The sequence below is a fragment of the Rhincodon typus genome, chromosome 42 (assembly GCF_021869965.1).
Source record: "Rhincodon typus isolate 14 chromosome 42, sRhiTyp1.1, whole genome shotgun sequence".
Taxonomy (NCBI): Eukaryota; Metazoa; Chordata; class Chondrichthyes; order Orectolobiformes; family Rhincodontidae; genus Rhincodon; species Rhincodon typus.
The window spans coordinates 6,586,239-6,609,925 of record NC_063373.1 but is presented as its reverse complement, the minus strand read 5'-3'; the positions used below and the strand labels follow the sequence as shown (position 1 = coordinate 6,609,925).

The 23,687-nt window shown below is 43.0% G+C and overlaps 1 protein-coding gene across 1 annotated transcript in view; it reads right to left on the bottom strand.

Annotated features, from left to right (window-relative positions):
* LOC109918851 (zinc finger protein 135-like) overlaps positions 1-21,368 on the bottom strand; it is a 59,769-nt gene extending 38,401 nt beyond the window's left edge. Inside the window, exons 1-2 of the mRNA XM_048619270.1 lie at positions 20,498-21,368; positions 18,547-18,553 (exon numbers count right to left, since the gene is read on the bottom strand). Of these exons, the coding sequence (XP_048475227.1) occupies positions 18,547-18,553; positions 20,498-21,252 (762 nt within the window). The 5' untranslated portion in view covers positions 21,253-21,368. The remainder of the gene's footprint in view (positions 1-18,546; positions 18,554-20,497) is intronic.
* Positions 21,369-23,687: the final 2,319 nt, after the last annotated feature.

The window sequence follows — 23,687 nt, the reverse complement described above, 5'->3', positions numbered from 1 at the left end:
CTAAACCAGTCCCACCTGCCTGGTCCTGGCCCATATCCCTCCAAACCTTTCCTATCCATGTACTTATCTAAGTGTCTTTTAAACAGTGTAACTGTACCCACATCCATCACTTCCTCAGGAAGTTCATTCCACATGCAAACCCCTCTCTGTGTGTAAATGAAGAATTTGCCCCTCGTGTCTTTTTTAAATCTCTCTCCTCTCATCTTATAAACGTGCCCCCTAGTCTTGAAATCTCCCCCGTGCTAGGGAAAAGACAACCACCTATCTATCCCCTTCATTATTTCATAAACTGTCACGGGCATTGAGCGAAGCAAATTTTAATGCAGCCTTGCTAGTCTGGATATCTAGGTCTATAGATGTTTATTTTGCTGATGAGGGATACTGAGCTGATGTGATAATGACATTTACTCTGAGATCATGGCTGATCTGTGGTCTAACTCCACATACCTGCCTTTCGCCCATATCTCTTAGTACATTTGCTTAAGTGAGTAGCCACATCTTGGGACTTGCTGCATATTGAGGGCGGTGGAAGAGGAAAAAGTTCAATGATATCAAAATCCAATTGGATCAAATGGAAGGGCCGGAAAGCAGCTTGTTAGATACAAGAAGCGATAGGGAAAGGGTGTCAAAATCAATAGAGAGAAACTTTACAGCAACAGAGAAAAGAAAGCGGGTGGTCGGAATGACAGTGGGAATATTGTCAAAGACTATGGGGAAACAGCAGACAGGTTGAATAATTACACACACTTCTGACGAAGGGTCACCGGACCCCAAAACGTTAACTCTGTCTTTTCTCTTTACGGATGCTGCCAGGCCTGCTTAGCTTTTCCAGCAACTTCTGTTTTTGTTACAGATTTTACAGCTTCTGCAGTTCTTTCGGTTCTTATTCGGTTGAATAATTATATTGTCGAGTGCGGGAAGGGATTCTCTCGCACGTCCAGCTTGTGTGCGCTCATCGACGGCTTCACACGGGAAACAAGCCCTTTATCCGCTCCGCATACAGGATGGGATTCTCATTGCTGTCCGACCTGTTGGCAGCAGAAAGGGAGGGAGGGAGGCTTGCTGGATGTTCATAGTGGACCAGGAGAGGAGGTGGTGGAGGCTGGTACAATTCCAACATTTAAAAGGCATCTGGATGGGTACATGAATGGGAAGGGTTGAGAGGGATGGGGGCCAAATGCTAGCAAATGGGACTAGAATAATTTAGAATACCTGGTCGAGTTGAACCGAAGAGTCTGTTTCCATGCTGCGTCACCCTATAACAGGGACTCGATAGAATTTAATAGATATAAAAGGTCGGCAGTGAGGAAATTAATGGAATTAAAGAGTGACAATTCCCTGGGAACTGATGGTTTCCACTTGAAGGTGTTAAACGAAGTAGGGGAGCACGTTGCAGGTGCCCTAACTATATCCTTTTTCAAAGTTTCCAAGATACGGGAACTCCCTCTCCGCATTGGAAAACTGCACATCATGTGACTTTTTAAGAAGGGCGAAAGAAGCAAACCAGGGAATTGCAGACCAGTTAGCTGGACATCTGTGGTGGGAAGAGCCTAATGGATGTGAAGCTGGAAAAGTACAGCAGGCCAGGGAGCATCCGAGGAGCAGGAAAGTCAACATCTCAGGCCGAAACCGTTTGTTGGGACCTGAAGGTCCAAGCCCAAAGCCCAGGGAAAATACTGACGTGGTGGGAAACTGGTTGAGTGGCTAGCAACAGAAGTAGGGATAATGGGTGGGTACTCAAATTTTCAGGATGTGACCAATGTTGTCTCCTCACGATCTGTGTTCAGGCCTCAATTATTCACATTAATATTAAATACATCCAAATTTGCTGATGTCACAAAGTCAGACAGCATTGTAGACAGTGCACATGATAGTATGAAATTACAAAGTGATATTGTAGACTAAAGTAATGGGCAAAACTGTTGCAGATGGAGCTGAATGTAAGCAAGTGTAAGTTGATCCATGTTGGACTGGGGAAGGTTAGATCAGGGTACCTTCTTATGGTCTGAAGTTAAATACAGTGAATGTCCAAATAGTGAGTTAGGGGGTGTTGAGGTGCACAGATCATCAAAATGTCGCAAACAGGTGCAGAAAATAACCAAGAAAGCTAACGCTGGCCTTCATATCTGGAGGACTTGGAGTACAAGGATGCAGAAGTTATGCTGCAGTTATATGAAACCCTGCTTAGATCCCACTTGCAGTCCTGAGATTAGGTCTGGGCACCACCCCTCAGGGAGAATGTACTGGCCTTGGAGGGAGTACAATGTAGTTTATGAGAATGATACCTGGACTGCAGGGGTTAAGTTACGAGGAGAGGTGTACAAAATAGACCTGTTTTCTCTGGAATAAAGATGGTTAAGGAGTCAATTATCGAAGTCTTCAAGCTATTAACAGGAAAGGAAATGGTAGATGAAGATAAACTATTTTCACTGGTTGGGAATTCTAGAACTCGGGTGCACGGTCTGAGAATTAGGACCAAACTAGAAGAGATGTGAGGAAGCACTTCTACGCTCAAAAGGTGGCTGCAATTTGGAATGCTGTTCCACAAATGGCAGTGGATGCTGAATTGGTTGTTAAATTTAAATCTGAGGCAGATACTTTTTTGTTAAGCAAATGTATTAAGAGATATGGGCGAAAGGCAGGTATGTGGAGTTAGACCACAGATCAGCCATGATCTCAGAGTGGGGGAATAGGCTCAAGGACTTGAATGGCCTACTCCTGTTCCTATGTTGGCCACTGGAAGGAATTAAACTTGCAGGGATACAGGGATAGAAAGAGGGAACAGGATTGACTAGCTTGCTCAGATGGACCAATGGGCCGAGGAGTGGCAGATGAAGTTTAATTGAAATAAATGTGAGGTGTTGCATTTTGGAAAGGCAAATCAGGGTAGGACTTACACACTTAATGGTTAAGGTCCTAGGGAGTGTTGCTGAACAAAGAGACCTTGGAGTGCAGGTTCATAGTTCCTTGAAAGTGGAGTCGCAGGTAGACAGGGCGGTGAAGAAGGTGTTTGGTACGCTTGCCTTTATTGGTCAGTGTATTGAGTACAGGAGTTGGGAGGGTCATGTTTTGGCTGTACAGGACATTGGTTAGGGCCACTTTTGGAATACTGCTTGCAGTTCTGGTCTCCCTGCTATAGGAAGGATGTTGTGAAACTTTAAAGGGTTTAGAAAAGATTTACAAGGATGTAGCCAGAGTTGGAAAATTTGAAGGGGAGGCTGAATAGGCTGGGGCTATTTTCCCTGCAGTGTCGGAGGTTGAGGGGTGACCTTACAGAGTTTTATAAAATCATGAGGGGCATGGACAGGGTGAAATAGTCAAGGTCTTTTTTTTCCCCCAGGGTAGGTGAGTCCAAACCTAGAGGGCATAGGTTTAAGGTGAGAGGGAACAGATATAAAAGGCACCCAGACGGTGGTGTGCATGTGGAATGAGCTGGCAGAGGAAATGGTGGAGGCTGATGTAATTACAACATTAAAAGGCTTGTGGATGGGTAAATGAATAGGAAGGGTTTAGAGGGACATGGGCTGAATGCTGGCAAACGGACTTAGGATATTTGTGGACGAGTTGGACCGAAGGGTCTGTTTCCATGCTGTACATCTCTGACTCTCAGTTGCTGAATGGACATCTGGGCCATTTTGACTCTGAGTGCAAATATGTAACATAGCCACAATACTGTTTGACAAGATTAGATATAATTAGAAATTAAGTTTACAGAGGCATAAATAACATATTGAACATGCACTTTAGAACATTAAACATATTTGTCCTATACTAATTTACTGTACATTTAGATGCCAGCCATTTCCGGGGGAAACCCACTCCCTCAGTTAGGAATTTTCTGAAGAAGCGTCTAGGCCCGAAACGTCAGCCTTCCTGCTCCTCTGATGCTGCTTGGCCTGCTGTGTTCACCTAGCTCTGCACCTTGTTATTTCAGATTCTCCAGCATCTGCAGTTCCTACTATCTCTCTCTCAATTAGGAAGATTGGGAAAGAGGCTATTCTTTTCGACAAAGAAACAAACGTGTCAAGCTGAGGGAGCAAACGATGTCAATGTGATTAAGAGAGAGACAGAGACCTGGAACAACCTTTCCAGAGTCTACCCCGCTCCCTGCATTCACTCCCTTTCCCTCCAGTTGCTGCAAACCAACACTTGAACCCCAAAGTGAGCAAAGAGAGTGCTGTGCTCACAGATGTTGGAGGAAGTTGCAGTCTGGGGGTGAAGCTCAATCTTCATTCAGAGAGAGAGAGAGGAGCAGCGGCAGGAACAGGCAGCTTCAGGAGCACATTGTCCAACTTCCGCATTCAGACCATGGGGCTCCGATTGGCAGGAGGACCAGGCTCCTTCCGGTCCGCCGGGTCCCCTGCACATGCGTACTTTCTTACCCTCGGCCTCACACGCGTCACGTGTCCTGCCCAGCTGTGCGGTTGATAGAGCAGTTTCTCCAGCGTGGGGCATTGTGGTCCTTTTGGACACCATGATGCAACCGAATCCATTCACGGAAGCCCTTGGAAAGAATGGCTGTGGGTGCTTTTGCCTCAGCCTTACAGAAAGTACGCATGAGCCGTCACTAGATTTGACTGTTGCAGCCTTTAGGAGATTAGTTTAATGAACCCAAGTGTACAAATCTCGAAGTTCTGACGGTCACCAGACTCAAAATATTGACTCTGCTTTCTCTCCACAGATACTGCCAGCCTGCTGAGTTTCTCTAGCAATTTCTGTTTTTGTTTCTGACCTTCAGCACCTGGAGTTCTTTGTTTTATTTTGTTATATACAGATGTCCATAAGGTCCCTCAACAACTTCTACAGATGCACCATTGCAAACCTACTGTTCCGGTGCATAACGGTCTGCTATAGCAACTGCTCTGCCCAAGACTATAAGAAACTGGAGAAGGTGGCGTGCATAGCCCAGATCAGCACGGAAGTCAACCTTCCATCCACGGACTCCCTCTCCACGGCTCACTGCTGCGCAGAGGCTGACAACATTATCAAAGACCCATCACAGACCGGCAATGATCTCCTATAACCTCTTCCATCAGGTAGAAGATACAGAAGCCTGAACGCACGCACAAGCAGGTTCAGGAACAGCTTCTTCCTAGCTGTTATCAGACTGATGAATGGACTCTCTAGCCTTAAATAATGCTGATCTTGCTAACGTTGATCTCTCCTAACGCATGCCCTGTGCAATGTAACCTGTATGCCTCTATCTAAGTCTTTTGATCTATACATCCTTTGCTTACTATGGTCTGCCTGTACCACTCATAACCAAAGCTTTTCACTGTATTTTGGTACACGTGACAATAAATAAATAAATAAATAAATCTAGACCCTGGGTGACATATTGGGGAGGACAGTTGGTGACTGTGAAACTGATAGCATCTTCAAAAGTTGTGGGGGGGGGTGTGTGGAATTCAGGACTGAACAAGAAAATGATTGTTGGATAAATCATGTTTACAACCTTTAAGGAAGAGGGATTGTGTGGGTGATTTATAGTTTGTGGGGGTGAATAATGTTTAATGACAATGAAAATTAACTGTTGAAGATGATGATTCACAGACAGAAATCTCAAGTGAAAAGAAAAAGTGGACAGTTCAGACCCATTTTCTCTAGTTGGTTATCACACTAGTTGATCATTGATCTTGGTGATGGACAACTGTAGGTGCCTTTCTTGATAGTCTGTTTCCACACAAATTAACTCAAAGGGTTATGGAAATTCATCTGTAAACTCACACTGGGGCAAGGCAGTTCAACTGCTGTGTGTGCGGAAAGGGATTCACATGCTGCTCCACACCTCTCGGACCATTTCACTCTTGGGTGAAGACTTCTAATAGCTCCAGGAGTGGGAAGGAATTCATCAACTGTAAGAAGTTTATTTTTCACCAATGAGTTCACACAAATGAGCAGTCATTTTGCAGCTCCCAGTGTGGGAAAACGTTGATAAATTTCCCGGCCTATTACAACGCCAGTGCATTCAGTCCAAGCAGAGGCCATTATTCTGCTTAGTGAGAGGGATTGAATTCAGTCAATCATTGACACTGATGACATACCAGAGAGCTCATGCAAGGGCGGAATCATTCATGTTGTACCTGCATACAAAATAACTGGAACTCAAGTGAGTTGCGTTTGCACAGATCATAAATATTCTGAAGATGTAGACCCTGAGCTAGATGGGTTTGTGTATACGCAGATTGCGAGATTCAAATGGAATTATTTCTCCACTTGAGCATGCATCTTTCATGTTGATTGTTATAACAAATTGAAGTTGTTGTATGGATATTCATTACAGTTGATAATGATTAAGATGAGACTTCATGACAGGTGGTTACGTAGAAATCATACATTGTAACACAATTGTTAACAATAAGAAAAAAGAACATTGATAACATGACATTTTAAAAAAATCATTGTTTCTGATCTTCATTCCTAAAATAAAACCCCATTAATCTCGACCTTAATTGGTAATCCCTAATAACCTTAAATATAACCATAAGAAGTAGGCACAGTTTGAGGCTGTTCAGCCCCTCGAGACAGCTCTATCATTCAATAGCATCATGGCTGATTTTATATTCCTCACATTCACTTTTCTGGCCTTTCCCCTTAACCGTTGATTCCCCTACTGATCAAGAATCTATCTATCTCAATCTTAAATATATATAAGGGCCCTGCCCCACAGCTCTCTGGCAAGGAGTTCCAAAGACTCTCAACCCTCTGAGAGAAGAAATTCATCTCAGTCTTAAATTGGCACCCCTTAATTCTGAGACTTTGCTTTCTGGTCCTAAACTCTCCCATGAGGGCAAACAAATCTCTCACATTTACCCTGTCAAGCCTATATTTTTTCAATGAGATTACCTCGCGTTCTTCTAAACTCCAGTGAGTAGACTCCCAATCCATATAACCTTTGCTCGTAAATCAATCCCTCCATACAATGGATCATACTAGCGAACCTTCTCTGAATTGATTACGGTGAAATACTATCTTTCTTTAAATAAGGGGACCAAGCCTGCTCACAGTACTCCAGAAGAGGTCTCACCAGTACTTTGTACAGTTGCAGTGAAACTTTCTTACTCTTATACTCTAACCCCCTTTAAATAAAGGCCAACATTCCATTATCCTTCCTGATTACCTGCTGCCCCAGTGTGCTAACTTTCTGTGTTTCATGTATAAGTACCCCCAAGTCCTTTTGTGTAGAAGTTTTCTGCAGTTTTTCTCCATTTAAATAATACTGTTGTTTTGTTCTTCCTTCCAAAATGAACAACTTCACATTTTCCCACATTATACTCCATTTGCAAACTTCTTGCCGACTTAATTACAATCTCATTTACACACTTACTTAAATACACTCTGTAAAAACTGTATCACTCTCACAAATTGCCTTTACAGCCATTTTTAAGATTAAACCCAATAACACTAATCATAATCTTCAAAAAATTCTAATTTTCACGATATGTAATCTTAACTGCTTAATTCTAATACCCTTAATTATTAACATAATAACCAAAACTAATAATATCTCTCACTGTAAACACAAATATCCAATAGTCACCTCTTGTATCCCTTAACCTAACCCAAAAGTTTCCCAAATACAGGTCTTGCATATAAACTCTTATTATTTATTAACCATAAATATTTATAATACTATTCTTCCTACTTAACCTCCACTGACCATGATCCATATAAATTAATCTTAACCATAACCTAATCCCAAACCTAACTCCTTTCCTGCAAATCTTAAATCTTGATATGCATTAATCTGAACCATAGCTGTAGCCCTAACCACAACTCTCACCTGAACCCAACATCAATCTTCAATTCTGACTAATACTACCCTCTAATAACACTAACAGGGGGGCCCAGGTTTGCTCCTGAATCTCAAAAGGTCATAGCTGCTGCAGAATTACTGCTTAATGTGATGCTATCACTGTCATAGAGCACCCAGAGAAGCACCTCTAAGATAACCCTCCGCTCTCCACATGACACCTCCAATCACAGCACTGACACTTTCAACCTTCAAAATCACAGCAGCAGACAGAACTGTTTTTGCGTTGTGGTGAATTATTGGAGTTGCCATTGGCTGTAGACACTGTTGCTAAGTGAAGTTTGGCCAGTTAGACTGACTGACACAAAAACAGAAGTTGCTGGAAAAGCTAAGCAGGTCTGACAGCAACTGTGAAGAAAAATCAGAGTTAATGTTTCAGGTCCGGTGACCTTTCCTCAGAATGAAGGGTTCTGAGGAAGCGTCACCAGACCCGAAATGTTAACTCTGACCTTTTCTTCACAGATGCTGCCAGACCTGCTGAGCTTTTCCAGCAACTTCTGTTTTTGTTCCTGATTTACAGCATCCGCAGTACTTTCGGTTTTCAGACTGACAGACATGTAGACTTGGAAAAAGAGATGTGATATCCCACATGCGCGCATTAAGATTGATGAAAGATCAGTGAGTTAAACAAAGCCAAGGCCTGAAGGGGAGCCAGTCCACATGAGGCCTGACCTGGCACACCTTCCATTCCAGGCACCTGCAAGAGAGCGTAGGAACATGGGAACAGGAGTGGGCCATTCAGTCCTTGAGCCTCTTCCACCGTTCAATGAGACAATGGCTAATCTGCAACTTAACTCCGCAGACCTGCCTTTGGGCCATATTTCTTAATAAATTCACTTAACCAAAAAAATCTGTCAAACTTAAACTTAACAACTGATCTAGAATCAACTATCGCTTGTGGAAGAGAGTTCCAAACCTCTACCACTCTGTGTGTAGAATTGCTCCCTAACGTCTCTCCTGAATGGTCTGACCCAAATTCTCAGACCATTCTCCCCTCGTTCTACTACCTCCAACCCGGGAGAAACTTGGCATCTTAAAATAAATCGTGTTATTTTTATTGGACAGAGCGAAATGTTGATGCACCTCAAACCTATTCGGTTATGGAAAATAAGAATCCCATGGTTTATTTAAAACCAAACTGCATAACCTGGGAGGCAATGAAAAGGTTTTGCAGAGTCTCTGCTGCTGGAGGTCAGCGCAGGCGCTGTGCGCGCACACTCACCGCTCCGACACCCCCCAAATTATTGCTGATGTCACAACGCGGATTGCCTTGTGAGTTCCAGAGTGAAACTGCATCCTCTGGGCAACATCTGGGAGCAATGTCTCCCCCTTTCCATTTCTCATCCTGGGAGAGGGAGAGAGGGGGGAAAACTGTTCACTTATTGCAACTGGAGTGAATCCAAGGGAGGGAGCAGACTCTGCAGAGCTTGGTTCAGGTATGTGTGTCTCTCTCTTAAAGACATTGACATCCTTTGTTCCCTGAGCTTGACACATTGGGTGAAATGCAAAATACTGTGGCTGCTGGAAATCTGAAATTAAATAGGAAAGTCAGTTCGATAAACGTTAATTCTGTTCCGTTACCAAATCAAAACCTGCTGAGTTCCTCCAATATTTTCTGTTTTTTTTTGTGACACCTTTATTTGTTTGGCTAAAAGGATAGTATTGTTCCTAATGTTCACAATTAAATCCTTAGGAAGAGACTAGCATTCCAAGGGACAGTAAATTAATATAAAACACAAATATGATTAGTGTCATATGAAATCTGTTTGACATACTGTTTATGGTTCTCTAAGCTTCACTTACAATTATTTCTCATATTGTAATATGCTTTATCAGGACAGCATATATTCTCCATAATATACTTGATACAGCAGAGAAACAGTTCATTCAGCTAAGAACTACAAGCAGGAATAGGCAATTCAACCCCTCAAGCCTGCTCTGCAATTTATTGCAATCGTGGCTGATCTCATAGAGTTGTAGAGTCACAGAGTCACATAATTGTACAGCACAGAAACAGACCCTTTGGTCCAACTTGTCCATGCTGATCAGTTTTCCTAAATTAATTTAATCCCATTTGCCAGTATTTGGTCCATTCATATACCCATCTAGATGTTTTTTAAATGTTGTAATTGTACTAGCTTCTACCGTTTCCTCTGGCAGCTCATTCCATACATTCACCACCCTCCGCATGACAAAGTTGCCCCTTTTTCATCTCGGCCTCAACTCTACTTTGCCGCCAACTCCTGACAATGCTTCAATCCATTAATAATTAAAAATTTGTCTATCTTAAATTTGCTCAATGTTAAATTTACTCAGGGAGAGTAATATTCCCTAATTTTAGACTCTATTCCTTTACCAACAGAGATAAAGGATATGGGCCTAGTGCAGGCAGGTGGGATTAGTTTAGCTTGGGACTATGATGGGCATGGGCTGGTTTGACTGAATGCTAGAATCTTCCTAAGGATTTAATTGTGAACATTAGGAACATTGCTTTCCTTTTAGCCAAACAAATGAACGTGTCATAAAAAACAAAAAATATTGGAGGAACTCAGCAGGTGTCCACACAGACAGTCATCTGAGGGTGGAATTGAACCTGGGAACCTGTGAGGCAGCAGCGCTAACAATTGAGCCACCCCCTAGGGCGGGGTATTTCAAAACTAGGGGGCACATTTTTAAGGTGAGAGGAGAAAGATTTAAAAAGAACGAGGGGCAATCTTTTTACACGGAGAGTGGTTCGTGTGTGGAATGAACATCCAGAGGAAGTGGTGGATGTGGGTACAGTTACAACATTTAGAGACGTTTGGATAAGCTAATGAATAGGAAAGGTTTGGAAAGATATTGGCCAAGGACAGGCGGGTGGGACTGGTTTAGTTTGGAAACATGTTCGGCATGGACTGGTTGGACCGAAGAGTCTGTTCCTGTGCTGTATGACTGTATGGCTACCTATGTTTATAGCTTCAGCAAATTTGCATATGCTTTCTTTAATGAAGTTGTAAATATACATTGTAAATTGTTGAAGCCTTTACAGTAAGCCCTGTGGTGTTCTAATTGTCACATCTTGCCAACATTTTTAGCTACGCTGTTTCTTGTTAACTCACCAATTCTGTATCCACAATATAATATGACCTGTATACAATGAGCTCTTACTTTGGATAATGACCCCAGATATGGCACCCCATCAAAAGCTTTCTGGAATCTGTAAGTATAGCATGTCTAAGGGTTGCCTTTTATTCTCATTGCTTGTTATTTTCTCAAACAAAACCTCCCAGTAAGTGAGTCCAACATCACTCCTCTTTCACAAAACCATGCTGACTCTGCCTGATAATAATGAGACTTGGTTGCAATGTTGCAATTTATCTTCCCTAATAACTGATTGCAGAATTTTCCCTTTGACAGACATTAAACTACACAGCCCATAGTTTCCTGCTCTCTGTATCCCCACTTTCACAAAGAAAGGAATATCCTGCAATCTGCCGGGGCCGTTCCAGAATCTAGGGCATTTTGGAAGTTTAAAACTGATGCACCTATTGTTTCGACGTCCTCCTCTTTTACAATGCGAGGATGAAGTCTCTTATATAATTGCATGGGCCGCAGAAAGACCGTGCATGTTTAGGGCAGTTAGATCACCTCACAATATGTGACATTCCACTACAAAGATCCTCCCCTCACCTCAGTAGTCACAGTGCAATGTGCAGTCACTCAGTCAGCCATGTATCATGTTAAAGTCATGTGATGCAGCCATAACACCAGTAAGTGTAGAACCCAGACTGTGTCTAAGGCTGAGATCTTGTAACAGTGTAAATAATTAGTGTTGTTAATAAACTTCAAGACATCTGTCTCAGCAAGAACCCAGACTACATGGTATATGTTACAGGCGCTAACCTATAGGGAAGCACTGAGACCCTATCTTGCTCTCAATGGTGTTTGACCCAAGAAATTACATCATTGTAGCCATGATTGCCAACTACTGAGTACTAAAAGCTGATGGCAGTGATTGGCAAGTAACAAGTTAGTGACAGCTAGTTGGTTCTAAATGGTGACTGTAGCAATATGAAGACTCTTTTCCTAATTGTCACTATTAATTTGCAGGAAGTCAGAGCTGAAGTTGCAAGGAATCACCAAGTGCTCCAATCTGTTCCGAAGCACAGTAACTTCATTGGAGAAGGAACGTTTTGTGAATACCTTCCATTGACAAAAAAAAAGGGCCACAGTTGATTCAAAAAAAGAGTACTGCAAGGGGTGCAATGATCGAGGAAAACAACATTCAAAGCATCAGCAGAAGTGTTGAAAGAACTATTCTGTGTTATAAAGGACTTCTGTGCCCAGTCTTAGGTCGATTTCAGCATCTGTTTTTTTTTTGTGTTGTAAATGGCACAGACGCAACACAGCACACATGCCTGATATTAAACCAGTCTCTCTTTTGGAATAATCTCTAGACACAGAGACTGTTGTCCTATTTTTTACAGCAGCAACAATAAGAAAGGAAAACAAACAACAGGGAAAAGAAATGAAAAACAACAAGTTGCAAGACAGACATTTTTAAACTTACATTTTAAGGAACAAAGAACTATAAGGTATAGATGGAAAGAAAGATCCGAGCATGGATTGACACTCCACTGCCACCCTATCAGCGTTTAAGTTATTTAACAAAAGATTAAGTCTTTAGTCTTGATTGATAAGGAAGGACAAGCAGACTTCTAATTGGTTTTGGAAATAAAGGATCATGAACTGTGAATTCCTTTGGTATTTCTAATGATAACCACAAAGATGCTAGATATTGATTTCCAGCTTGTAGAAGACAATTTTAAAGTTGAGTCAATTTCAGGTACCACGGGTTTGAGTTCATATTATAGCAGCAACAGCAGGTGAATCGATCAATCAATTTGAAGGCAGATTGCGATGTAAAGGCACAGAATGTGATTTCACTGAGGCTAACTTTGAGAAAAGACTGATGGAACTTGTAATTCTCTGTACATCCATTAAAAACTTTCAGAAAACCCTCTCAGACAAATTCTAAAGGTTACCACTGTCAATTGAAGGATGCAAGTTGGAAACCACTGCAATGGGTCCACAGCATCTTCAGGTGTACAACAACTATTGCAACCATGAATGTGGTCAATAAAAGCGCCAAATCTTGTATGAGATGGAGCTTGCCTCACCCACTGAAATGATGCTCAGCATTTCGTGACGTGTGCAGGCTATGTTCAACAACAGGACATTGGTGTAAAATGTGCCAGAGATATAATTCCCAGGAAATCCGAAAGTGCACCATAAAGCCCCACAGCGGCTTGTGAAGAAGAGTTAATCAGGGGAACGATGTCAAGGACATTAGCAGATTTCCAAGCACCATGGTACACAAGGCAGTGATGTGTGTGCAAATTTCAATCATTTACCTGTTTCACATGAGATGCGCTCAGGAAACTGGCTCAGGCTGGTTTAGTCCACACATGACAAGCCAACTGCTTGTGTTATAACCTGGAGGAGGAGTACCAAATTTCATAACGCTGCACCATGGGTCACAACAGATGAAAAACCACAAAAATAATCACTTGAAAACAAAGCTATGATAAAATCACCTGGATAGGGTGGCGTGGTGGCACAGTGGTTAGCACTGCTGCCTCACAGTGCCAGGGACCCAGGTTCAATTCCAGCCTCAGGCAACTGTCTGTGTGGAGTTTACACATTCTCCCTGTGTCTGCATGGGTTTGCTCTGGTTTCCTCCCACAGTCCAAAGATGTACAGGTTAGGTGGATTGGCCATGCTAAATTGCCCATAGTGTTCAGGGAGGTGTAGATTAGGTGGATGGATCTGGGTGGGATGCTCTGAGGTTTGGTGTGGACTTGTTGGGCCAAAGGGCCTGTTTCCACAATGTCAGAATTTTATTCTAATATTATCAAACGTTTTGGTGCATTCTAGTCACTAATTAGTATCTGAGTTGTTTTAGTCAACTCCTGAGCTTTGCTCTTTCATGTTTCTTTGTACTGACTGACAGCTTCAGAGAGTATCTTGTACTCAAGGCTTTGAAGTGGGACTCAGATAATAAGAATATAAAATAAAGGGGCAGAATTAGGCTGTTTGGCCCATCACATCTCCTCCAATATTTGATAGTGGCTGATATATTTCTCAACATCATTCTGCTGCCTTCTCCCTTGAACCCTTTCTAATCAAGAACCTATCTATTTCTATGTTAAATACACTCAATGGTTTGGCTTCCACAGGTTCACCAATCTGTGCAGGTCCATAGCTCCTTGAAAGTGGAGTCGCAGGTAGACAGGGCAGTGAAGAAGGTGTTTGGTACGCTTGCCTTTATTGGTCAGTGCATTGAGTATAGGAGTTGGGAGGGTCATGTTGCGGCTGTACAGGACGTTGGTGAGGCCACTTTGGGAATACTGCATTCAATTCTGATCTCCCTGCTATAGGAAGGATGTTGTGAAAGGGTGCAGAAAAGATTTGCATGGATGTCATCAGGGTTGGAGAGTTTGACCTACAGGGAGAGACTAAATAGGCTGGGGCTATTTTCCTTAGAGCATCGGAGGCTGAGGGGTGACCTTATAGAGGTTTATAAAATCACGAGGAGCAAGGATAGGGTGAATAGCCAAAGTCTTTTTCCCAGGGTAGGGGAAGCCAAAACTAGAAGGCATAGGTTTAAGGTGAGAGGGGAAAGATTTAAAAGGGACCTGAGGGGCAACTTTTTCACACAGAGGGTGGTGCGTGTATGGAATGAGCTGCCAGAGGAAGTGGGTGGAGGCTGGTACAGTTACTACATTTAAAAGGCATGTGGATGGGCACATGGATAGGAAGGGCTTAGAGGGTTATAGGCCGAATGCTGGCAAATGGGGCTAGATTAATTTAGGATGTCTGGTCAGCACAGACGAATTGGACCAAAGGATCTGTTTCTGTGCTGCATGACTCTGTGATTCTATCAGATCAAATAAAATACTTTTTCCAGTTGCCAAGATGACCAAGTAAATACTTTCTCGAAACCAGGTTTTAAACAACAGGATCCATCACAACTAATGCAATTAATAGTTTATTATCAAAACCATACTTCATGAAGATGCAATAATTAGTTAACATAGTTAAGATTGAAATATAAATATATATTAATATTGGGTCCCCCCCGCCGCAAATAACCCTACAAATACACAGACACACTTCAGATGGCAGAATCAGAGAACTGTTACAATGCAGAAGATGGTATTTGATTTGATTTGATTTGTAATTGTCACATATACCCAAGTACAGTGAAAAGTTTTGTTTCGCATGCCATACAGGCAGATCATACCATACGAAGATCACAGGGTGATACAACAGAATGAGGAATACAATACGAGATAACAAGGTGTAGAGCTGGATGAACACAGCAGGCCAAGCAGCATCAGAGGAGCAGGAAGGCTGACGTTTCGGGCCTAGACCCTATCTCTGAGGAATACAATGTTATGGCTGCAAAGAAGGTGCACAAAAAGCAAGGCCAACATTAGATTTGAAATTCGAGAGGTCCATTTTAGTCTGCATTGGCTTTTCAAATGAGGGTCATGTCTTAAGGCGATTCTGTTTCCCTATTCCCACAAACCTCGTCCATTATTCCCATTCAAATAATCCCCTATAGACCTCTTCAATGCCTTTGTTGAATGTGCCTCCACCATACTTTCAGGCATGATATTCCAGAACCTGCTTATTTTCCATGTGAGTAGTTCCTTCGGAGATCACTTTTTGTTCTTTTGCAAATCACTTTAATTTATGGCCTTTCATTCTTAATCCAGGTACGAATGAGAACAGTTTCTGACTGCAGCAGAACTCTTGTCAAAGGTATGGCAAGGTCTGGAAAGCCCGTGGAGCAGGACTGCGACAGTGGAAAGTTGGACTCTCTTTAGTTATTTTTTTTCTCACCTTATTATAAGTTAATGTGAATGGTGCCATGTATGTACGGCGAAGGTACACACTTTTCACTGTATTTTTACGTGACAATAAAATGATTCAATCAATTCAATTCAATTTTGAAACGTAGTTGTAAAAATTATCAATGAAAGATTAAGACAGCCTTTATTCATGACAGATTATTAATCGCTCTATCTCCATTTATAAATGTAATTGAAAGGCTTCTCTGAATGGATCATCAACTGCTTGGCTGATCACAGAGTTTGTCAGGATTTTGAGAGTAAATGTGACTCTGTAGCTGCACCGGAGGGCTCCTTTCGGACAGAACGTATTCGTGCAGAAAATTCTCCCACACCAGATGAGCAAAGTCGATGCGTTTGTAAAAAAATCTCTAAATAAAACCCCACCATATTGCCTTAACTTTAAACCGAAATCTAAAACCCAATGTTACTGATAATTTGTTTGTGTGTGAACCTGAGGGTCCTGTCTGTCCTGTTGTGGGGTGGCGAGCGAGACTGAATAGGACAGGGAGAGGAATTCACCACCTTGGTATCCCAGGGCCTGGGATATCCCTCAATCCTTCAATCCACAATGGTAAAACTAGACTTGGGCGTCCAGGGATGTGTAGATTAGGTGGATTATTGGGGATAGGTCTGGGTGGGATGCTCTGAGGGTCAGTGTGGACGTGTTGGGCTGAAGGGCCTGTTTCCACACTGTAGGGATTCTATGAATAGACTATCAGTCACTGGCACACAGTGACTCTTAAGAACAAAGAACAATACAGCACAGGAATGAGACCTTTCGGCTCTCCAAGCCTGTGCTAACACGTTTTGCCCTTCCATACCAAAACTGTCTTCGCTTACAGGATCCATATTCCTCTATTCCCTTCCCATTCATGTATTCATCCAGGTGCTTCTTGAATGTTGCTACTGCGTCTGCCTCCTCCTCTGGCAGCACGTTCCAGGCACTCACCACCCTTCATGTGGAAAACTTGTGTCGCACATCTCTTTTAATCTCCCCTATGCTGCACCTTGAAACTGTGTTCCCTAGTAATTGACCCTTCCAACCCAGGGTGAAAGCCTCATACTTTCTACTCTATCCGTGCCATTCACAATCTTGTAAACTTCTATCAGGTTGCCCCTCAACTTCCTGCATTCCAGTGAAAACAAATCCAATCTATCCAGCCTTTCTTCATAGCTAAAATCCCCCATACCTTTTCTGTATTCTCTCCAAAGCATCCATATCCTTCTGGTAGTGTACTGACCAGAACTGTAGGCAATATTCCAAATGTGCCTAACTAAAGTTCTATAAAGCTGCAGCATAACTTGTCTGTCCTTATACTCAATTCCCCTTCCAATGAAGGCAAGCATGCATAGGCCTTTTTTACTACCATATCTACCTGCGCTGCCTCCTTCAGTGATCTGTGGACTTGCACACCCAGATCCCTCTGCATATCAATACTCTTAAGGGTTCTGCCATTCACTGCATAATTCCCACCCGTACTGGACTTTCCAAAATGCATCACTTCACATTTGTCCAGATTAAACTCCATCTGCTATTTTTCTGCCCATGCCTCCAAGTGATCCATATCCTGCTGTATCTCCTGACAATCCTCTTCACTATCCACAACTCCACCAATCTTTGTATCATTCGCAAACTTACTAATTAGACCAGCTACGGTTTTCTCCAAATCATTTATGTAAACCACAAACAGCAGGGGTCCCAGCACTGATCCCTGTGGAACACCACTGGTCACAACCCTCCATTCCGAAAAACATCCTTCCACTGCCACCCTCTCTCTCCTATGACTAAGTCAGTTCTGTATCCATCTTGTCAGCTCACCCCTGAAAGCATGTGACTTCACCTTTTGTACCAATCTGCCATGAGTGACCTTGTCAAAGGCTTTACTGAAGTCCATGTAGACAACATCAACTGCTTTTCCCTCATCGATCATCTTTGTCACCTCCTCAAAAAACTCGATCAAATTACTGAGGCATGACCTCCCCTGCACAAAACCATGTCGTATATCGCTAATATGTCCATTTATTTCTAAATGCGTATAGATCTTATCCCTGACAATCTTTTCCAATAATTTCCCTACCACCGACGTAAGATTCATAGGCCTGTAATTTCATGGATTATCCCTGCTATCCTTCTTAAACAATGGGACGACATTGGCTATTCTCCAGTCCTCTGGGACCTCACTTGTGCTCCAAGAGGATACAAAGATGTCTGTCAACGCTCCAGCGATTTGTTATCTTGTCTCTCTCAATATTCAGGACCTAGGGACTCATCTACCTTAATACGTTTTTTAAGATGCACAACACCTGTTTCTTTTTAATAGCAACTTGGCTTGGAAATTCGACATTCCCTTCAATTAGATTGTCCTCCACAAATTCCTTCTCTTTGGTGAAGACCGACACAGACCCGACTCTGGTCAAGTCTGGCACTGAAGTGTGGCCCATTGCCCGAATAGAGAGAGAGACTGGCAGACCATGCCTTGTGAGTATTTGTCAGTGCAGACACTGTTTTCTCTATCTCTTGTCGGTGCAGATGTCCATAACTCCCGGTTGGATTCGTCAATCACCAGGAGGACGCTGTTGGGGAGAGATGTCAAACAGCAGTCTCGAGTTCTGTGTTCAGAAATACAATCGATCTTTATTTGAGCTCTTTACCACACTTGCGGGAGAGGCCAGAGACCGCTCCGGATGTGGCTTTCACCTGGGGTCCAGTTGTCCTCTTAATCCAACTCAGATTGGAAGAGAGGTCAATGATGCTCTGATTTTCCCAGTGGGATACAGCATTTTTTAATACATTTTGCGTTCCAATAATCACATGCAACATTGTTATCGTACCTTCCCACTTAATGTATACATCCAATCCTGTGAAATAACTGATCAATGAGAGACACCCTTACAGACAGCCCTAGGTTTCCCCCATAGCCTCATAATGATTACCGCACATTGTATCATCAGGCCATGGGATCTTACAATGTATCCCATTAATTATACTCTCTTTCAGTCATTTCCCAGACTTGCTTATCTCTCAGGACTGCTTGAATTCTGTCATTCATTGTATTCATTGCTATCCCTAACAAATTCTGTTACTCATTTTATATTTCCCACTGTTCTAATCACAGGAGATACATGAGGTTAGTCACTATTAATTGCTGCAAGATTGCAAATATTAATCCTACTATAAACCTAGTTATATGTAAAAGTCTTATGGTTACACCTACCGTTAGCATTCTTTAGCTAATGAGTTGTGAGCAATTATTTTCGTACCGTGTTATACTCACTTAAAGATTTTTTAAATTCCGAAATAAAGTTCACCGTCCTCATTACTGAACGTACAAAAGGATATTAATTTTACTCATTGTTATAAAAGTTGTACTATCAGTTCCAATACAGCTATATGATTAGACCTAATGTTAGAATTTTTTCATTAATAAGCCTTATCACTTGTCTCTGTTGTTGTAGAACATAGAACAGCACAGGCCCTATTATCCTACTCTAAGATCAAACTAACTTGCATACCCTTCATTTTACTATCATCCATGTGCCTATCCAAGATTCGCTTGAATATCCCTAATGTATCTGACATTCTGGGATCATTCTTTCCCATTTTAATTAACGCTTGCTACAAAATTGAGGCTGTCTGTTCTCACACATCTCTTCTCGAACTGTCTCCTACAGACATCTGTAGCTGTTTTTTTTTAAAACAGAACTCCCTGTCCATTAATTTGTAATATTATGTTGATATGCTGATTGGGGGGGCTTGGCAGAAAGAGAGATATAGAAGAACGAGAGAGCAGGAAAGAGAGCGAGAGATGAAGAGGGGTAGGTGGAGGCTCATGAGGAACATAAATACTGACAAAGCCCAATTGAGCCGACTGACCTGGTCCTGTGATTTATTGATTGATTTGATTTATTATCACGTGTACCTAAGTACAGTGAAAAGCTTTGTTTGTGAGCAGTGCTAGCAGATCATAGTAAGCAAGGATGTACAGATCATAGTGTGGACAAAAAAACTTGGGACTGAGTAAGGGATACAGGTTACACCGTACAGGATGTGCACTAGACAAAATCAAACAGTAACAAGATCAGCATTATTTGAAGTTAGAGAGTCCATTCATCAGTCTAATAGCGGCAGGGAAGAAGCAGTTCTTGAACCTGCTGGTGTGTGTGTTCAAGGTTCTGTACCTTCTGTCTGACAGAAGAGATCATTACCAGGGTGCGATGAGTCTTTGACAATGTTGGCAGCCTTTCCGCAGCAGCGAGCCGTGGAAATGGAGTCTATGGATGAAAGGTTGGCTTCCGTGATGGTCTGGGCTGCGAACACCATCTTCTATAGTTTCTTACGGTCCTGGGCAGAGCAGTTGCCATACCAGGCCCTTATGCACCCGGATAGAATGCTCTCTATTGGTGCATCTGAGAAAAGTTGGTGAGAGTCCTTCTGGACATGCCGAATTTCCTGAGCTACCTGTGGAAGAAGAGACGTTGTTGTGCTGGAGTCTCAATGACACGGAGAGAAATGTATCCACTTTTCAGATCTGCTTGTAGTGGTAGGACAAACAGTATTTAACATCCAGGATGAAATAAAACGTCCTTCATCAGTTCCTCTGGATCATTTCAGTGGGAATGTGCAGTCTCAGGCTCAAACAGCATCAGCCTTGCTGGAAGCAAAGCGGGAGAGCGCTGGCAGTCCAACAGAAAGAAACCTTCTGCCCCTCCCACTCCACCCATGGTTCAGTCCTGGATGTGATTCACAGCAGGAAATACAGCAGACTCCATCCCCAGTGATCACTTGTGAAGTTGCTGGTGCTTTGCCAGGCTGGACGACTGAGTGAATTGCTTCCCACACACCGAGCAGGAGTACGGCTTCTCCTTGGTGTGAACTCGCTGGTGTTTCTGCAGGTTCGACGTCTGAGTGAAGCCCTTCCCGCACACGGGGCAGGCGAACGGTCTCTCCCCCGTGTGAACCCGCTGGTGCGACTGCAGGTTGGAGAACTGAGTGAACCCCTTCCCGCACTCCGAGCAGGTGAACGGCCTCTCCCCGGTGTGCACACGCTGGTGCGTCTGCAGGTTGGACGACTGGGTGAAGCCCTTCCCGCACACCGAGCAGGTGAACGGCCTCTCCTTGGTGTGAACCCGCTGGTGTTTCCGCAGGGTGGAGGAATCACAGAAGCCATTCCCGCACACCGAGCAGGTGAACGGTTTCTCCCCGGTGTGGACGCGGAAGTGCAGCAGCAGGTGGTACGACCGCGTGAAGCCCTTCCCGCACACGGAGCAAGTGAATGGTTTCTCCCCGGTGTGGATGCGCTGGTGTAACAGCAGGTGGTGTGATTGAGTGAATCCTTGGTCACACACGGGACAGATGAACGGCTTCTCCCCAGTGTGAACGCGGAGGTGTATCAGGAGGTGATGTGACTGAGTGAAGCCTTTCCCACACTGCGTGCAGGTAAATGGCCTCTGCCCCGTGTGGAAACGCCGATGGATTTCCAGCGCAGATGGAGAAGGATAACTGTTCTCACATTCCCCACATTTCCATGGCTTCTCCATGGTGTGGGTGTCCTTGTGTCTCGCCCAGTTCAACAATCACTTGAAAATTCGCCCACACGTATGTTGTGTGATTTCTTCCTTCAGTCTGTGTTACCGGTTAACCCTCTGATAACTGGAACACTCTCACTCAGTCTGTGTAATAGGTTGAAGCTTGTTCCACAGTCATTACTCTGGAATACTGTCGTACTGACTCCATTACTGGAAATACATCCAGTCTTCTACTAGATAAATAGCATGAGGCATTTCTTTGTCCCTTTATAATATTTTCTGTTCTATAATTGTCACAGCGAATGTCAATGTTTTTAACAGCAGAGGTTGAAACAAATCTTTGCAGAGTCTGAGATGTGTGGGTATGTGTGACTCTCAGTGATTTTCTAGTCACACTGGTGTTTAAAACCTAATGTAGCAGACAGAACAGACAGACCCCACTTCTCCTTCTCGTTTTCAAAGCCATCAATATTCACGTCCTGGTGAATCAACTGACCATCAGACTCTGACGTGAAGTTTGGTTCGAAATTTCTGTTTCCAAATTCTTCTTTTCTTTTATCCTGTAAAAGAGGTTTGCGGATATCATCACTGTCAGTCCAGGATATAAATTCAGAACACAATTCTAGTTTCTATGGAGCATTTGTTCCTCCCTTAATCTGCAAGGCTAATGGGGCGTTGAGGGAGAAACAAGCTGACTGAATTTCACCACTAAGATTTGGCAGGGATTCCAGTTGCTGAATGGACCTCTTTTGTGCTGTATTGCCTCTCTTACTGAGGATATATAATATACCTGCAGTACGACATTGCAAGGCCAGAAACAATGACAAATAAAGCTTTCGAACCATAAATACTACACCAAATGTGTAGCACACAACTTAGACTTATCTCTGTCTTGTATTAACATTCATTTCTCTTAAATGTCAGTCCTCTTGTGGGAAAACTACAGCGTCAAGTTTGAATATTGGGGAACAATCCATCTTTTTGGACTCCTGGAAATACATCCAGTCTTCTACAAGATAAATAGCATGAGGCATTTCTTTGTCCCTTTCTAATATTTTCTGTTCTATAATTGTCACAGCGAATGTCAATGTTTTTAACAGCAGAGGTTGAAACAAATCTTTGCAGAGTCTGAGAATAACAAGGTGTAGAGCTGGATGAACACAGCAGGCCAAGCAGCATCAGAGGAGCAGGAAGGCTGACGTTTCGGGCCTAGACCCTTCTTCCCTTGGATTCACTCCAGTTGCAATAAGTGAACAGTTTTCCCCCCTCTCTCCCTCTCCCAGGATGAGAAATGGAAAGGGGGAGACATTGCTCCCAGATGCTGCCCAGAGGATGCAGTTTCACTCTGAAACTCACAGGGCAATCCGCATTGTGACGTCAACAATAGGCTGCGTCAAAGGTTCACCAAGGCGGAGGTTGACCAATGAGGAGGTTGACCAATGAGGAGCCCTGGAGGACCGGAAGGAGACTGGTCCTCCTGCCAATCAGAGCTCCCCTATTGTCTGAATGCGGAAGCTGGACCATGAGTTCCTGAAGCTGCCCATTGCTGCCCAGCAAAGCTCCGGCTGCTCCTCCTCTCTCTCTGAATGAAGATTGAGGTTCACCCCCAGACTGCAACTTCCTCCCCTGTCCAACATCTGTGAGCATAACACTCTCTTTTCTCACCCACCTCCTTTTTCCATTTCTTTTCTCATTCTGGATTTTAATTGTTAATGTGCAGGAACTGAAGGGAAAGGGACTGAATCTAAAGAGATTCTGGAAAAGATGGTCCAGGCCTCTCTCAAAGACGTTGACATCTTTTGCTCCCTCAGTTTGATACATTTATTTGTCTTGTTCAAAGGATGGCTCCGCTCTTAATGCTCACAATTAAAAGGTGGTTTCCTCAGGAGATGGTTAACATCTAATGGGATGATATATTCACACAGGACAGAGATAAGTCCAATGTTATTCTGATGTACATATTATTTACAGTTCCCTAAATAAATTGATTTTTGATCTTCTATATTCTAATATATACATATTATGTTGTTGAAACATTAGAAGTCCATTTGGCAACTTGCATCCATGCAGACTTTGTAGATTAATCCAGTCAGTCCCATCCTCCTCTGTAGTGGCATCCAGTCAACCACTCCCCTCTCTAAATCCTGGAGTCCTTCAAGATTATCTCCTTCAGGTTACCATCCAGTGTCATTTTGAAACTATTGATTGTCTCCATTTCCACAGCCCTCGTAGGCAACGAGTTCCAGGTCATGACCACTCTCAGTTTAAATAATGCCCTTCCGCATATTTCCAGCTCTATCTCTAATAGAATAATGCAGTCTTTTGTGTGACATATTTTTAATCCAGTAATACATAAATATATATGGCAAGCAGCATGTATGTATGTTTGAGGTCTCTATGAGGAGACAATCAAACAGTGTCTATCAACATGAATCAGCCCCTTTAGG